The sequence below is a fragment of the Rhineura floridana genome, chromosome 1, assembly GCF_030035675.1.
Source record: "Rhineura floridana isolate rRhiFlo1 chromosome 1, rRhiFlo1.hap2, whole genome shotgun sequence".
NCBI lineage: Eukaryota > Metazoa > Chordata > Lepidosauria > Squamata > Rhineuridae > Rhineura > Rhineura floridana.
In genome coordinates, this window is record NC_084480.1 from 260,033,137 (window position 1) to 260,051,681 (window position 18,545).

The 18,545-nt window shown below is 40.9% G+C and overlaps 1 protein-coding gene across 1 annotated transcript; it reads left to right on the plus strand.

Moving 5' to 3' along the window:
* The first annotated feature begins 243 nt into the window (after positions 1-243).
* On the plus strand, positions 244-18,307 carry LOC133377384 (monoacylglycerol/Diacylglycerol O-acyltransferase-like). The gene is made up of 4 exons (XM_061611391.1): positions 244-285; positions 9,893-9,953; positions 15,897-16,036; positions 18,203-18,307. Exons 1-4 carry the CDS (start codon positions 244-246, stop codon positions 18,305-18,307), a joined length of 348 nt encoding a protein of 115 aa, XP_061467375.1.
* Positions 18,308-18,545: the final 238 nt, after the last annotated feature.

Here is an 18,545-nt window from a genome sequence, read left to right on the forward strand (position 1 = left end):
TGCCATTTATACTTAATCATAAAGGATGGATTAACAGCAAACATTGGCAAATAGCATGATGGGTCAGAAAAAGCCAGTTCTTGCCTAAGGATTAAAGTGGTATTATGGCTTTATGTGTGTATGTCCTTTTGCTGGTACTCTGAACTGAATGGTCAAGGAGATAAGCTGTTTGCACTGTATCCCTTCCAGTTAGGTACAAGGTGAAAGTGAGATGCTATTTACATAAACGTTAATAATATTGTAATGGGTTTGGGGGTTGAGATAGATGATTTCCATGAGTACCAGGTATGTGGAATTAGCATTGCAGCTTTACTTCCAGGTTATGTACAGGAGTGGCTTTAATTTATAGTATTTGGCTAATGAATGCTTTATTCTTTCATCAGAAAGTATTTAATATTGAAACCTACAAACTGTCAATAAAATTCTTGTACAAATATTGCTCCTATCTAATGTCCAGATTGAAGCCTAAAATGAGTGGAAATATTGAACATCAGCTTAACAGCTTGCCCTGCTCGTTCAGGGCAGTTAAGAAGAGTGCACTTTGTGAAGGAATATTACACTTCAGAAAGCAGAGACACAACTCAAAGAGTGGGAGGAGGGGAAGTACTGGCTTTCTGTAACCCAGCAGCAGAGGGTGTGGTTGGGCAGTGCCACTCACCTGACCTCTGGACAGTTACATGGCTGCTGCTTACCAGAAGGTAAAGGGGGAGGGACGAGGCAGCGGCAAGGTCGCCATGATCCAAGCACACCAGTGGAGCTAATCAGATGCTCCTACCGGTGCATTTACTTGTGCTGACCTTGCTGTCACCTTGCCCCTCCCCCTCTACCTCCCAGTAAGCAGCAGTGATATGACTGATTGGAGGTCAGACGAGGAACGTCTGCCCACCACACTGTGTGTTACTCCTGTAACCCATCACTGTGCTTTGCAATGGCATGTAATAAAATGTGTGATGCTATAGGCGTGCCTCCTTTATGACTAGGTACACAATGCATTTAATTAAGCATGCATGATTTTGACATAGCGGTGGCACACCCTACTAAACTTACTTGCTTGCAAGTGGGAAAATTCTCTTTGTGGGTAGCAGTTGGGATAGAAAACTAGAAGAGACAACTTCAGAAGAAACAGATGCTGCTGCCAGAGACAGTAGATTGAAGGCAAGGAAGACCAGGCTGTCCAGAAACAGTAAGGGTGAGCTTGCTTCCAGACAACCTTTTTATTGGGCATTCCTCCTGATTCGTTTGAATAAACATTGTGAGGAGATTAGATGGCATCTGACTGTTTGTGAGAATTTCCGGGGAGATTATCCAATGCTGCATCAAGCAATTGTTATCTCACAATTTCTACCACGTTTCCCTGTCACTTTCCTCATAGCAAGAAGTCCAATTTGAGAGGAAGTGGGTTTGCTGTGCAAGAGCACTATGGAGGCAGCAAAAGCTAGGCCTTAACTTTGGTTCAGATTTCATAGATCTGGTTCTGAATTATGAATTATGAAAGCAAAGAATGACACTTAGAATGGTTCTGTTTAATGTATTAAAAGAGAAGCTAAAATATGTTCCTGGGAAAATGCTTATGCCGAAACTGCAAGTTGAATAAACAAGAAGTGCAAACAAGTTAAAAAGCATTGCAGGATACGTGTATGCAATCCTTGACTTTAGACCAAAAAATTGTCACTTTGGTTAATGTTTAATCCTCACTGTGCTATGCTTTCTGCTTTATGAAAAGACAGTAGAAGACAGTAGAAGATGTCAGGATGACCAACTGAGATGACATTTTAAGATGATGAGATATTGTAATTTGGTTACTATTTTATTTTGACGAATCTGTTTCTTGACGATTGCCATTAATTGCTTCGATCCTGGGAACTGCATTTTGTTTACTTAACTATTGGAGAGATAAGGCTGTCTGCTCTGTTTATACTGTGATGTCACCAAGTTTGGAGTATTAACCCAATTGTTGCTGAAATAAGAAGTGGTTTTCCTATATTTTTCTTTTAAAATGGCAATTAAGAAAGTGGCTGAGAATCTGGAAATAACTATGTTTCAGAGAATAATGAATGAGATTGAGATAACGAAAATTGAATTGAGTAAAATGAAGCAGGAGATTAAAGATATAAGGGTCCCTGTGAGAGAGGTGACCCTGGAAGGGGTCCCTGTGAGAGAGGAGACCCCGGAGATTGGAATAGGGGTCCCTGTGAGAGAGGAGACCCTGGAGACTGGAATAGGGGTCCCTGTGAGAGAGGAGATCCCGGAGATTGGAACAAACGTGGAACAGGAACAAGATTTGGAGTCTATGGACTTTAGAAATAAAATCTATTGTTTGGAACTCAATGTTATCTCTGAAGAAATTAATGAAGACTCTAGAGATAAAGTTATCAATGGCATGGATTATCTTCTGGACTGGAATGATGTGATGGAGCCCAATATAGAGAAAATCTATGGAATTAACTGCAGCCATGTGACAATGGTTACATGTGCTTTGGAATATGGCATAAATATGTGCTGTAAAAATTAAGGAGTAGAGAACTTTCCTGAGTTCTCTCCATATAGTTGTCAGAAACAAAATAAAGGTGTCTCTGACGGATCTGATTTAAACACAATGGGAAGCTTGTTTTTCTTCCACAGCACCAAATCAAACTTAATTCTACAATCTGAATTTGCAAGTATGTGATTGAGTCCCTCCTGAAATAGCAACTGTCTGAAAGCACCTGGAATATGACTGATTTTCCAGTTACTGAATACAAATATGGATCAATGGATATTTCCTGTATATATTACAGAGCTTGGAAAAGTTATTTTTTTAAACTACAACTCCCATCAGCCTCAGCCAGCATGGCCACTGGATTGGACTGATGGGAGTTGTAGTTCAAAAAAGTAACTTTTCCAAGCTCTGATATATTACTACTGATTCCATTATTCTGGTAAAGGATGTAGCCACTTCAAAGATTCTAATCAAAACGTGGGATATAAATTTTAATTAATTAATTAATTAAATCATTTAAAGTGATACCGGCAAGGCCAGCCCCCTTATTTGTGAATGCACAAGGTTGAGGGTTCTTGCTTTCTCCCTTAATCTATGTCTACTCATAGTCCTTATATGTTTAACATTAGTTCACCTATGTTCACAGGTTTCCAACAGCAGTCGTCAATAGTAGACGCATTCAGATAGAAACTCCACCCAAGGATTCTTGGGAGATACCAGAAATTTCCTGTTTAGGAGTCAAACTTCAGCCAGTAGAATAGTCTTATAATATATATTTATTCATATCTTGCACACTACATCAATCAAAATGCATTCTAAGTGGCCTTAGCCGTCATACCAGAAACAGAAAATGAGAATACAAATCATTCATTCCTTTAACGCCAAAGTATAAGACCTTGAAAGTATACTTACTTAATTAGGTTACAATAGATGAAAGTGCTTAGTTACTCAATGTCTTGTTACAGAGCCATACATACCAAATACATGGAAATCTTTTCGGCGCCAGGTGAAAACCTTTTTATATTCCCAGGCATTTTAATGTGCACTATTAATATTTATTGATGTATTTTGCTGCTGTTTTGATTTTTGTTTACGTCTGTTTGGTTTGATTCCATTGTATTATTGTATTTATATATTTTCTGATTGTTTTATTGGGCTTAGGGCGGTATATAAATAAAATAAATAAATAAATAAATAAATACATCTAACTCATCAGATGATATACATGGCACAGCACTCCTGCAGTCTTCAGTCCACTCCAGCTGGAGATGTGCAATGAGTGATTGACTCATCAGAGAGAGGGGGTGTGTGATCTTGCTTCCTTACCTGCAGGAACCTGTCTCTAGTTCTGACATCTAATAGGTTTTATTGTTGTTGACAATTCTCTCTGAATACTTGGCTGTCTTCCCAGACATGTTTATCTTTTATACTCTGTGTTCTAACTCTGGCAGCAGACACTGCCGTACAAAGAAGGGGGCGGGGGGCGGAGAGAGAAACCCTTTTTAAAAAAGAACTTTTTTGCTCTCTAGCAATATACAGTGAAATAACCAGACTATATAAGCTATTACAGCAATTATAAAAATATATTAAGCCTATATGGGCTGAGCACATTATAAAAGACTAGCAAAATATTGTGGCTAAACTTTTATAGAATTACTATTATTTCTATGGTGAAATCTATGTACATGTCACTTCATCTAATCACACCAGCTGGAAGATATTGCCATCAGCATTTAATAGTGATGGAGACAAGAAAGAGAGGAGAGGGAAAGTAAAATCAAGGAGGTGGACATGCACAAATGCAGTTGAACACATTAAGTTTCGTTTCTGTTCATGGAGAGGTTTAAGGGGCTAAGGCAGTCACAGGATTTATGGAAGAGGTGGGTTATTCAGTTATGAGGAGGATGCCCTATGGAACTTAGTGGTCCACCCTGTCTAGGTCACTAGAAACTCATTGAGTTGCATCCAATGTTAGTTATTTGTTATTTCTTTTAGCCACACCACTTTTAGGGACTCTCTATTGTTTGTCTCCCACCTCTGCCACCACATGTGACGTCCTCCCCTGGTTCTCCCTGTCAGGTTCCCACCTGCTTGTGGCTACTGCCTTTCACTAGGCACCACCAGGGATACCACCAGTCCGGACCGTCCTTTATATGGTTTCTCACTCCGCTCTAGCACAGATCTCACTAGATCCCCCTGCTAGGCAGCACCACCAGTCATGTCCTATAACCAATACTCCCAGAGACTTTGCCTGAGTCTCTCTCTAGCTGGTTACTTTTGTGACTGCGTGCTTATGCTGTTCCCAACCCCCTTGTATCTTTATAGATAACGCATACAACTCTGGGTTGCTCTGGATACTTGAATTGTTATTATTCCTCCCTTCACCGCTGCCACCATTAGATACTGTTTCTGTTCAGCCTTGGTAATTACCTTGCCCTCCCTTCTGGTATGTATATCCCCCAGCCAAGGATCAGGCCTTTGGTAAACCAAATAAGTATTTATTAAATATCAGAAATAACAAGATTAGTTTTAGAATGTTTCACAAGGGTATGGTTTCATCTGTTCCTGTTTTGTACTTGACTTATTATTAATCAGAACTCCAACTCCCTCTTTCTCCACACTCCTGACCTCCACCCTCAAACACCTCTTTCTCCACACTCCCAACATCCACCACTAAACACCTTCTTCTCCACCCTACTAACATCCACCCAGATTCAACTGTCATTCTTCCATTTATACTCCCAGCCATTCAAACGCTCAGCCAATCATCCAGCATTCTACTGCTCATGTACTCCCCCCTCCTCTTTCACTCCACTTACCATATGTCTTCTATATAAACAGCACTTACCATATTTACACTCCTTCCAAATACACCAGTATTACCTGCTTGTGGCTACTGCCTTTCACTAGGTACCACCAGGGATACCACCAGTCCGGACTGTCCTTTATATGGTTTCTCACTCTGCTCTAGCACAGATCTCACTAGATCCCCCTGCTAGGCAGCACCACCAGTCACGTCCTATAACCAGTACTCCCAGAGACTTTGCCTGAATCTCTCTCTAGCTGGTTACTTTTGTGACTGTGTGCTTATGCTGTTCCCAACCCCCTTGTATCTTTATAGATAACGCATACAACTCTGGGTTGCTCTGGATACTTGAAAGGGATCAAGGTGGTAAAGGACGGTCCGGACTGGTGGTATCCCTGGCGGTGCCTAGTGAAAGGCAGTAGCCACAAGCAGGTGGGAACCTGACAGGGAGAACCAGGGAAGGACGTCACATGTGGTGGCTGTAGCGGTGGGATTCGAACCCTAGAGAGTCCCTAAAAGTGGTGTGGCTAAAAGAAATAACAAATAAAGATTACTTGTGAGAGTGACTGGCAAACAGTGTGTGGCAAAGTGCGAGTGAACTCCTAAAAACATGACTGAATATATAAAGATGAAAAGAGAGGAGCTGGTGGAGAAGTGCATAACATTCAATTTACCTCACGAGGGTAAAGGGGTAGATGAATTGCGAGTAACATTGATAGCATTCGCATCTGTTCAACAAAAACAACCTGTCAGAGAAGAGAACCCAGAAGGGTACTCAAGCAATCCCGCTTATATAGAGTATTTGAGAGAGAAGTTAAAGTTGGATACTGAGAGATTGAGGATGGAAGGTGCAGAGAAGGAAAAACAGCGGGAGTTGGAAATTGAGAGAATGAGAATGGATACTGAAAGGATGAGAATGGGGTTTGAGGAGAGGGAGAAGCAACGAGCATTGGATGCTGAGATACAGGTGGAAAAGTTAAAATTTGAAAGAGAGAAGTTTCATTTTGATGAAACAAGAAAGGACAGAAATGAAACCAAAATAAAGGTTACACCAAAAGATTTTGCGGTGTTTGAACCTGGACAAGACCCACAGATTTACCTCAACACCTTCGAAAAGGCAGCTCAGATGTGGGGGCTACCGGAGGATAAATATATGCAATATTTATTAAATCTGATCAAAGGGGAATTGGCAGAGGTATACCAATATTTCCCCTCAGACAGGCCCGTCACATATGCCGAGTTTAAAGAGGCAGTGTACAAAAGATTGAGACTGGGACCTGACTACTTTAGGAAGTTATTTCGAAACTGTCAGATCCAAGCAGGGAGGTCTTTTGTTGAACTGGGAGCAAAATTGATGGACATATTTGGAAAGTGGATGGGAAGTGCCAAAGCTCAGTCAGTGGAAGAGGTGAAAAGCCTCATGATACTGGATCAATTATACCATCAGTTACCACCAGAAATAAGGCTCCTGGTCAAAGACCGTTCCCCTACATCTGTTCAAGAGGCCGCAGAGTTGGCAGATCACTTTGCCTCCAATAGAACTGGCTGGGTGGGGAAAACATCAAGAGAGTTTAAACCCAGACCATATAATGGTGGCAGAAAGGATGTGGTACCACAGCGAGTGAGTCCTCCAATAAAGTCTGAAGGGCACAGGACATCCCAGAGTGGAACTGTGTACCCTAAAATGGAGGAGAAATTATGTTATAAATGTGGTAGACCGGGGCACCTACGTTTTCAATGTGAGGTTGCCAACCCCATTGGTAATCCTGCTCAGGGAAGGGCAGTGAAAACAGAACCAAGGGAGTTAGAAACGAAGAAGGTTCAGTTCTGCCAGATAAACTGGACAAATGTAAAAGACTTTGATTCAAGTCTGAGGGAAGAAGTGAGTGTGCTAGGGGCAAATTATTGGGCATTGCTTGATACTGGTGCCGCTCAGACGTTACTGAGGCCAGATTTGATAAAATCTGAGGAAATATTACCTCAGGAAACGGTGACAATCCAAGGAGTGAGGGGTGAACCAGAAAGCATACCCATGGCCCTGATAAAATTAAAGTGGAGAGGAAAGGAGGAAATATGTAAAGTAGGTATTAATGCCCAACAACAAGAACCAGTGATACTGGGACGAGATGTTATGGGGGCACAAGGAAAAATATATGTGGTGACCAGACAACAACTTGGCAAAGCAACAGAAACCACGTTAACGGAGGCCGAAGAAAACAGGGTGGAACCTGTTATTGAGCCTAAGGTCGCCATAGCAACCCCTGGCAGGCCTGCTAAAAGAGACAAACTGTATCAAATGGTCTCTAGTGAAGAGGCAGAGCAGTTCAGGGAAGAGCTGGATAAGGATGCAAGTTTGAAGCAAATGAAGGACCAAGCCCTTACACAAAAGATTCCCTTTACTGACAATCTGAGGAATCAAATTGTGTGTGAGAATGGGATTTTATATAGACTGTGGATGCCTGCTGAGAGAGAGAATGAATGTGAACCAGTGAAACAATTGATGGTACCTAGCAAATACAGAGCCAGATTGCTAGAGGTAGTCCACGATGTCCCATGTGCAGGACATCTGGGAATAAAAAAGACCAAGAGGAGATTGGCTGCACACTATTATTGGTCAAACATCTCCAAAGATGTAAAACAACATTGTATATCTTGTGGTATATGCCAAAAGGTGGGAAAAAGTGGAGTAAAGACTAAGGCACCCTTAAAGCCACTTCCTATAATTGGGCAACCCTTTTATAGAGTGGGAATAGATTTGGTGGGCCCTTTTTCCAAACCCACAAGGCATGGCAAGAAATATCTATTGGTGGTGGTGGATTTTGCCACCAGGTACCCAGATGCAGAAGCATTAAGATCCGTAGAAGCCCCTGTAGTGGCAGAGGCTTTATTAAAAATCTTTATGAGACTGGGTTTCCCTGATGAAGTGTTGACGGATCAAGGCAGTGTATTCATGGGAGAAGTGATGCAATGTATGTGGAAGTGTTGTGGTCTAAAACATTTAAAGACAACTACTTACCATCCAGCAACAGATGGATTATATGAGTTTGTGACTTTATCCATGGGACTAAGGAACTCACCAAGTTCTTTTCAGAGACTAATTAATACTGTGTTGCGAGGCATGTCAGATTTCGCAGTGGCCTATATAGATGATGTGGCCATTTTCAGCAAGTCGGTGCCTGAGCATGTCCAACACCTGACAGCAGTATTAGAGGCATTTAAGAAAGCAGGGCTAACAATAAAAGCCAAGAAATGCCAGTTTGGGTTGAATGAAGTGATCTATTTAGGACATAAGGTGGGGAGTGGGAAAATAACCCCCTTATGGAGCAAAGTTGAGGCAATACAATCGTGGCCCATCCCCTTAACTAAGAAACAAGTTAGGGCATTTTTAGGTGTGGCTGGTTTTTACCGTAAATTTGTAAAAGATTTTGGGGAAATCGCAACCCCCTTGCATGAGCTAACAAGGAAAAAGTGTGCTGAGCTTGTGGTGTGGACAGATGAATGTCAAAAGGAATTTCTACTAGGCACTCCTTTTGGACCGACAAATAATTCTTCTCCCTTGATGTCAGCTTGCGACTAAGATACGCTATCCTATTGCTATAGGATTCCAAGCTGAAAATACTGGTGTTTGGCATGAGTGGTTATCCTGTGTCAAATGTAAGGTTTAAAACAGAGCAGGAGCCAGACATGGAATAAATCACACAAGCCAATATTGCTTACAATTGCCATTCATGTTAGAGCTGAAGGGGGGTGGGGTATTTGTGTGCAACAAGAGTCACTACTAAATTGTCATATTGCAAATTTGCTTGCAATTTTTTTTGGTGTATTTCTATTTTTCTCATTTGATTTTCTGCAGCAGTCCCAATTATTGATGCTGTTGGATTTAGGAGCATTGTGTGTATGTGAAAATATCAGCTTTGACAATGTGATACTAACATTCACTAGGAATCCTCATAACAAAGGAATATCTCAAAAATTAATATAAAAACAACATTTTAACAAGCATGGAATGAAAAAAACTCAAATTCTGAAATTTGGTGAAATTTCAAATGTGCTGAAAGTATAATTTAAAATTTATTTATACCTAATCATTAGAAGAAACCAAGAGATGGATAAATGATTTAATACTCTGGATACCTGAGGAAGTCAAGGGTCCTGTCCTTGCTGTTATGAATTTATTGGGTTGTTTTCAAGTAAGTCCTACTCAGAGTAGAGCCACTGAAATTAATGCGCCTAAGTTACCCATGTCCATTAACTTCAATGGGCCTACTCTGGGTAGGACTGGCATTGAACATCACCCATTGCGTTCAATTAAGTTGTAATGCATTCTTTAAAACCAGGATATTTTGTTGATAATATTTTTTTTTTTAAATATACAATATGTGGTTCTTTTCATTTGCTATTCGGTTTCCAAACATTTATTTTCATAGATTTACCAGGACTTACTACGCCAAAGCCTGACATTATGGACTTCTTGTGGTCAAAAATACGTCGGGACATTTGTGTGTAGGGGCGGCGGTTGCCCATAATTTTAAAATATATAAAAGGCTAGAAGGCAGGCTGAAATATTTTTCTAGTTCTCATCTTTCCTTTTCCTTTTTTTTTTTAAGCCCATCATCCCTTTGTTTACGCAAAATCTTCGTGAAGCCTACAGGACAGTTGGAAAGACGTGTGAGCTTGGCTTTTTATGTTCCCTCTTATATGTTACTGTGTCCCTTAATATTGCTTTTTTGCTCTACTTTATAGCCCTCCTGAATTTGTGGCATATCTCATTCATGGAAAATGGGTATATTGTATGCTGCTTCTGAGTTTTCATTAAGAAGTAGTTTGAATAGATTCACTCTGAAGACTGTGTTTATCATGATTCAGTGGTAAGGTGAAGCAGCTAGCAGTTGACATGCAGCATCTGATGAAAAGGGTTACAGAACAGTTTTAGTCAATAAAGATTGTCCCAGGACATTTTACTGCCAGGGACAAGAAGATGATACTTCCAACACTTTTGTAATGTACAGAATCCAACTGGACTGTCAGTAGAATCTCTCTTACAGCATCCTCCATTGCGCCTGAGGACAGCAGACTATCTTAGGGGATGCAGGGCTGGCTACATGGTACACACAGCTCTATCCTCCTCCAACACCTTGTCACCGCTCATCCACTGTTTTGCTTGGTGCCTGATTGCTGCTCACTCAGAATGAAGTGTGTGACGTGGGCTGGCTCCATGTCTGCCTGCCTGCTTGGTCAGGGGCCTTTTCCAATAACACTGTCACTGACTCATTGGCAGGAAGCAACTAGGCAAGCTCACCAGTCAGACAAGCCCAATAACTGCCAGGGCACTGGTTCAGGAAGGTGGGAATGGTGGAAGAGCTCAAGAGGAACATCTGGGAGGGCAGATGCCTCTCACACACATCTGCCACCTGAGGCAACTGCCTTACGGTGAAGCTGGCCGTGGAAGTTATATTTGCTTATTGCATCACTCTGAAAAGAAACAAATGTTTGTCTTAGCTCTTGACAGTCAATCAATCAATCAATCATTTATTACGGTCAATGACCAGCACTATAAAATGTTAAAACAGTAAACAATAAAACATGTCAATATTATACAGAGAAGGAAACAAATGGCAGCAGCCTGAGATAATATGGAACTGTGGTATTAAAATTAGGGCAACAATGGGGAATGGCCCACCTGAGGTTATCCATTATTGTTGTTTGCCGTCATCACTCTTCTACACGTAACAGCCGAAGCACAAAATCTTGCCACGTTAGCTGTCACCTGCTGACTCCTATCTGAGAGTAAATGTTCTAAATAAAATGCATCAGACCTCCCTGGGATTTTTTGGAGAATTGGGTTGATGAGATCAGACCTGGAGTCTCAATACAATGAACAGTAAAACAATACATGTGCAGTAGTTTCCACACTTCCCATATCACAGGGGCATAAGCGCTCCTGTACCTCATTGAATCTCCCTTCTAAAAGCGCAGAAGGTAAGACATTAAGTCTGGCAAGCATGAAAGCTTTTCTGTGCTTTGGAATAGACAGCATTCTCATATAATTTGTTGTTGTAAACATACTTGCATAATCTTCATAGTTAGAATAGACTGCGGCCAAGCTCCAATGTCCATGATTCGCTGGGAGACAGCCTTTTTTGCTTGAACATAGCCTAATGCCATAATAGTGGGCATAGAAAGACCCAAATGCGACAATTTCATTGACAATTCTCTTTTCCAGCTCGATTGAAAAGTATCTATCAGAGTCAAAGGAGCTAAGCCCACTGGGAAGAACATTAATTTTTGCCAAAAGTTTATCTTATATATCAATGCACGAGCCTCTGCAGAGATTTGGCCTGCCTCCAGCCGCAAAATTATATTAGGGACACATAACGGGGTACATAATATTGCTCTTATAAATTTAGTTTGGATGGTCTCAAAAGGAGCAAAATTATCATAAACGCATAGCTGGGAACCCTACAGCATCTGGGCTATAATCTTAGCAACAAAAACCTGTAGAGCTGTGGGGATATATTGACCACCTTTGGTGTAATAAAAAGATAGAAGTGCCTTTGTGCTTCTCTGGGCATTTGCAATGGCATTTTTTATTTGGACTTTCCATGAGCCTGTTGAATGGAAGGTTACACCTAAATATCTATAGTAGGTAACTTGCTCAATTTGATGGTCGTTGATCTGCCATCGATGCCTACTCCTCTTCCTATTAAAAATTAGGACCTTAGACTTCATAGTTAATTGTCAGTCGTTCTTCTCTGCAATATAAAGCTAAAACACTTAAAAGACGTCTCAGGAGTACCGCATGATCAGCGTAGAGAAGGATTGACACAGGTCTGTTTGCCAACTTGGGAGGGTTGAATTTACCTTTGCTAGGATTCGATCAATGAATTAATATAGAAGTTAAACAACGTGGGAGCTAAAATGCATCCCTGTTTCACTCCATTAAAAGTGGGAATGGGACCCATTAAGTGACCAATACGATCGCATTTAACCCTCAAGTATGTATTTTCATAAAGGCTACACATTAGTATAAGAAGCCTCCTATCAATGTTTGTGGCCTCAATTTTTTTCCATAGTTTGTCTCTTGAAATCAAATCAAACACTGATTTAAAATCGATAAAAGCTGTGTGAAGCCCCTCCTTCGTTGATAAGGCATACTTTTCCATGAGATGTTGAAGAACAAGTCCTTGATCAATTGTGGAGCGACCCGTTCCATAAGAACATAAGAAGAGCCTGCTGGATCAGGCCAGTGGCCCATCTAGTCCAGCATCCTGTTCTCACAGTGGCCAACCAGGTGCCTGGGGGAAGCCCGCAAGCAGGACCCGAGTGCAAGAACACTCTCCCCTCCTGAGGCTTCCAGCAACTGGTTTTCAGAAGCATGCTGCCTCTGACTAGGGTGGCACAGCACAGCCATCATGGCTAGTAGCCATTGATAGCCCTGTCCTCCATGAATTTGTCTAATCTTCTTTTAAAGCCATCCAAGCTGGTGGTCATTACTGTGTCTTGTGGGAGCAAATTCCATAGTTTAACTATGCGCCGAGTAAAGAAGAACTTCCTTTTGTCTGTCCTGAATCTTCCAACATTCAGCTTCTTTGAATGTCCACGAGTTCTAGTATTATGAGAGAGGGAGAAGAACTTTTCTCTATCCACCTTCTCAATGCCATGCATAATTTTATACACTTCTATCATGTCTCCTCTGACCCGCCTTTTCTCTAAACTAAAAAGCCCCAAATGCTGCAACCTTTCCTCGTAAGGGAGTCTCTCCATCTCCTTGATCATTCTGGTTGCCCTCTTCTGAACCTTTTCCAACTCTATAATATCCTTTTTGAGATGAGGGGACCAGAACTGTACACAGTATTCCAAATGCGGCCGCACCATAGATTTATACAACGGCATTATAATATCGGCTGTTTTATTTTCAATACCTTTCCTAATTATCGCTAGCATGGAATTTGCCTTTTTCACAGCTGCCGCACACTGGGTCAACATTTTCATCGTGCTGTCCACTACAGCCCCGAGGTCTCTCTCCTGGTCGGTCACCGCCAGTTCAGACCCCATGAGCGTATATGTGAAATTAAGATTTTTTGCTCCAATATGCATAATTTTACACTTGTTTATATTGAATTGCATTTGCCATTTTTCCGCCCATTCACTCAGTTTGGAGAGGTCTTTTTGGAGCTCTTCGCAATCCCTTTTTGTTTTAACAACCCTGAACAATTTAGTGTCGTCAGCAAACTTGGCCACTTCACTGCTCACTCCTAATTCTAGGTCATTAATGAACAAGTTGAAAAGTACAGGTCCCAATACTGATCCTTGAGGGACTCCACTTTCTACAGCCCTCCATTGGGAGAACTGTCCGTTTATTCCTACTCTCTGCTTTCTGCTTCTCAACCAATTCCTTATCCACAAGAGGACCTCTCCTCTTATTCCATGACTGCTAAGCTTCTCAGAAGTCTTTGGTGAGGTACCTTGTCAAACGCTTTTTGAAAGTCTAAGTACACTATGTCCACTGGATCACCTCTATCTATATGCTTGTTGACACTCTCAAAGAATTCTAATAGGTTACTGAGACAGGACTTTCCCTTGCAGAAGCCATGCTGGCTCTGCTTCAGCAAGGCTTGTTCTTCTATGTGCTTAGTTAATCTAGCTTTAATAATACTTTCTACCAGTTTTCCAGGGACAGAAGTTAAGCTAACTGGCCTGTAATTTCTGGGATCCCCTCTGGATCCCTTTTTGAAGATTGGCATTACATTTGCCACTTTCCAGTCCTCAGGCTTTGAATGTATTTATAGAATTTTTTGTTGTTGGTTTTTATGTTCTTAGCAATGTGCTCCTCAAATTCTTTTTAAAAACCGGCCTGCTTGTCACCGAGTATATTTTCCTGCCCTAGCCAGCTTAATAGTTTCTTGTGCAGATGAGAAGTGTATAGCTTACTAATACTTAGCAAGCTAATCGGTCTATAATTAGCAGGATCAGACCTTTTTCCTTTTTTGTATATTGGAATGATGATGGCCAGCCCCCAGTCCTCTGGAACACATGCTGTGTGATCAATGCATGTGAATAATGATGCTAGGACAGGGGCCCACCACTCTAAATTTAACTTAAGGAGTTCTGGTGGAATATTATCACTCCCTGGTGCTTTACCACCTTTCAGTTTAGAGATAAGGTTTCTGACTTCATGGGAAGTGACTGGCAGCCACTCAGGGAAACTACTTATGTCTGCCTTTGGTGTCTGGTGAGAGCTTGGTCCTATTGCATAGGTAGTGCTAAAATACGATTCCCAGGAAGTCACTGGAATATGGCTGTCCATATTAATTGTTGTTTTCGGGTAGCCCCTCGAGACCACTCTCCAAAAGGTTGCAGCATCGTGTGCTCGTCGCTTTAATTAGGCTTTGCCAAGCCTCTGTTGTGGCCTGCTTTTTTTTTATTTTGATTAAAGCCTTATATTTCCTCTTTAACTGGAACCATTCAGGAGGTAATGCTGACAGATTTTGATCCCTGTATAACTGATATTTCTCGATTAGGGATTTTTTCATATCGATGCATTCACGATCGAACCAATGTTTGGATTTGCTAATATTTGGTCTTGCCAGAATTTTAGTTTTCAAACTGTTATGTAAGGAGGAAATCAGTTCTTGAAACAAAGTTAGCACTACCCTTGGGGAATCTGCTGTTAATATGGCTTCACAATGACATAGACTGTCTTTCGAGTACAGCCACTCTGTTGTGTGCCCAATCGTATTTGACCACTTTACACATGTAGTTTTTGACTCTGCCTCAGAGTTTAGCAGCAGTTCGTAATCTGCGTGAATATTTTGAGATCCGAGATTCAAGGATAACACCATGGGTAAATGCTCGCTCTCAATACGCTTGCCCACCTTACAACAAGCCACTAGATCTAATAGATCATATGAAATAATGACATGATCAATTGTGGAGGCTCCCAGCCCTGAAAGAAATGTGAATTCACCATTAATATCACCTTCTACGCTCCCATTTAGTATTACTAGGGCCAGTCTGTTAACCATTTGCATTAGACAAAGGCCAGCATAATTACAGCCCTTGTCCTTGGACTGTCTAGTGGGAACCATATGGGTATCCTCGTGATTGGGTGGACATTCATGAAAATGGGAATACCACACAAGGTCATTCTGTCCTATTCTGGCATTTAAATCACCTGCCACTATTACAAAGGATTGTGGGTACAAAGCGGTCAGTTTGGTAATATAATCTTCCAATTTGGCCCAGTTTTCCTTAACCTGCTGTTTGCATCGCTGCGGGGGCAAGTAAACATTTATTATCAGTAAACTGATCGACCCATACTTGATAACCAAGGGGGTTGCAAGGAGACAGCCATGATCCCAGATTTCAACAGCATATTAAGCCAAACCTCAGCTTAGCTGCCTGCCTGAACCCTGCGCTAAAAGGACTTGGGAGGAGCAAAGCAACTCCAGTCTTGTCCCCAGCAGCCAGCACTAAGCCATTTTTCACACTGAGCCATTTTTAGCTTAGTGTAACATGAAAATGCAATGAAAGTGGCTTACATACATAGGGATTTCCACACCAGTGGGAATCAATTACATCTCTTAAAATGTCATTTTATTTCATATGCAGCACTAATGAGATGGTTGTATGAGAAAACTCGATTGTTAATCCTTCCCATATATGGAGGATTTCCAGTAAAATTACGCACATATATTGGAGAACCCATCCCATATGATGCAAATATCACTGCTAAGGAGCTGGCTTACAAAGTAAGTAACCTCTGCACTCAAGAGAGTGTCCCACATATATTGGTTTCTTGTGTGGATCATGTTTCAGTTTTGAATCATTTTCTGCTGTGAAGTTGCTGCTTACATAAGACTAGAACTGGGATTCAGGTTATATTTTTTTATACATGTTTGTCACTCAGCCTGTCTTTTATTTAATTTTTTGATACTAAATAAAAGTTATCTAACCCAAAGAAGTACTGTAACATTGACTACATGTGCCCCCAATTTGACAGCTATAGAACTATAGTTCTATATAGCTATAGTTTTTGCTTACACACAAATTGTTCTGCTCTTCAGGACTGCTTTACACAAAACAATTTAATATACAAATACACATGCCACTTCTGTGTAAGAAAAATGGCGTGGCACTGTAATGCGTGGCCAATGCACACATATCTATTGGTTTGCATATACATATGGTGCAATGGATCCAAGTGCATTTCTCACATGTACTTTTTTTAAAAAATGGGCAGAAGTGACAACCTTCTACAAAACTCACCATATTAAAACCAGAGCTTGGAAAAGTTACTTTTTTAAACTACAACTCCCATCAGGCCAATCCTATGGCCATGCTGGCTGGGGCTGATGGGAGTTGTAGTTCAAAAAAGTAACTTTTCCAAGCTCTGATTAAAACCACCCAAGTCCCTTAAGCTTTAATATTTTTTCCATCTCATATCGGATCTTTACAAGAATGACTTAACAGTGCAATTCTTTACATGGCTTTTCAGAAATAAGCTTCGTTGAGTTCAAAGGGAATTACTCCCAGAAGTGGGTGTAGGCTTATAGCCTATATGGCTTTGTGTTTGCACAGCATAGTGCCCACTGAATAAAATTACTTGATTAATACAGAAGTCAGTTACATATAAGGTGGTATCCAACTGTAATGCCAAATTCCTAGCCCCTTGCCAAGCACAAGACAGTGTAGTATGAGATTTCAAAAGGTAATGAACACAGCTGGCGGTGAAGAAATTACAGGCTTTATTAGATCAAAGAGATTTACATTTAGGCCATAAAACATTAAAACAAACTACAAAGCTAGCAGTCTCTGCCTCCCTCCCCTGTCTTAAGCTCTCCTCTGGCTGGAAGCCTTCCAACAGCCCACTAGAGATTCTTGCCTAGGAGGGGTTGAGTCTTCAATCTTCTTGAGATTGTTTCTTGATGGTACTTCGAGGCTATGTCAGCCCCCCGGAGGCTTGGTCTTTCCTGATGTTATTATGGGGTTTCTTCAACCCCTGGAGGCTTAATCTCCCTGACCTAGGGGTCCTGTATTTATTCCCCAAAGACCCCTGGGAGGGGGTACGTTACAGCTATTAGATCATTATCTTCCCATCATCCAGATTGATGGTTTCCCCCTTAGGTGATGTCTCCCGACCTTGCACGTGATACAGCTTCAGCTTGAGAATGCAGATGCATTCTCAAGATTGATTGTTTGTTTTGATTATCAGGCTACTTGTTTACATTAGCCAAGTGAGAACATTCGTAAGCCAATTAGCTCCCCATTCCTTCAAAGTCTGAGAAAGTCATAAACAGTCCCACATGACAGGGTAGAAGTGTGGGACAAGCTGCATTGTTTTGATTAACTGAACAACTCTTCTCAAGGCTGTTTCTGAGTACAGACAGAATTGAAACTTCTGTTCCAGCTTCTTCTAAATAATATCACAAAGCCTGTGCTTTGAGCTCTCTAAACTGCAATACATTACAGTTACGGTGTGCAAAGCAAGAACAGTGTGCATAAGCAATTAGTACCCCATAAATCAGGGGTTTGGGGCAATAATTATGGGACAGAGGCCATTCACATGTCATTTGCCACCGTGAGTTCCAGTTTTGGAAAAAGGTCGGGGTAAAAATAATGATAATAAATAAATAAATTTCTACACCTCCTTGATTTACATGTAGATGATCTTCTGGTGATTGGCAATACACCAACTAAGTCAGAGTAGATACATTTAATTCAGTGGGCTTAAGTTAGCAATGAGTAGGAGTGAAGTCTACTTGGGACTACTCCGACTATCACTTAGTCCATACTACCTATAGTGCTTCTGCAGCTGCATGGCAATTATATCTTTTGTTTGTATGTGGGATCTTTTTCCTTTTCCTTTTCTCCCAATATTGACTGGAACTTTATGCTTTCTCTTTTTTATTTAACAGACAAAGATTGCAATTGAAAATCTTCGAAACAGATACCAAAAGCGACCAGGGAATATATTAAGAGCCCTATCAGAACGATTTGATAAGCACCACGAAGATAATTAGTCAACAGATTGGGTTATCTCCAACTAAGTCCTACTCAGAGTAGACCCATTAAAATTAATGGAACGTAGTCATCTTAATTATTTCAGTTGGTCCAATTGGTAGGGACTAGCATTGGATACCATTCATGTCTTATAAACTAATATTTCATGTCATTTTCACATCCATTTTTTTAAAAAAATCTATAATTATGGAACTAATATATGTTTGAAAATGTTAAAATGTGTACTTTCCCCCCTTA

Bases quoted from the DNA above. Each gene is read 5' to 3' on its own strand.
- LOC133377384 (XM_061611391.1), top strand. From the start codon at position 244: ATGGGTTTGGGGGTTGAGATAGATGATTTCCATGAGTACCAG. The intron at 9,954-15,896 runs GTGAGCTTGGCT...TTTCATATGCAG, and splicing joins CAGGACAGTTGGAAAGACGT to CACTAATGAGATGGTTGTAT. The intron at 16,037-18,202 runs GTAAGTAACCTC...TTTATTTAACAG, and splicing joins CTAAGGAGCTGGCTTACAAA to ACAAAGATTGCAATTGAAAA.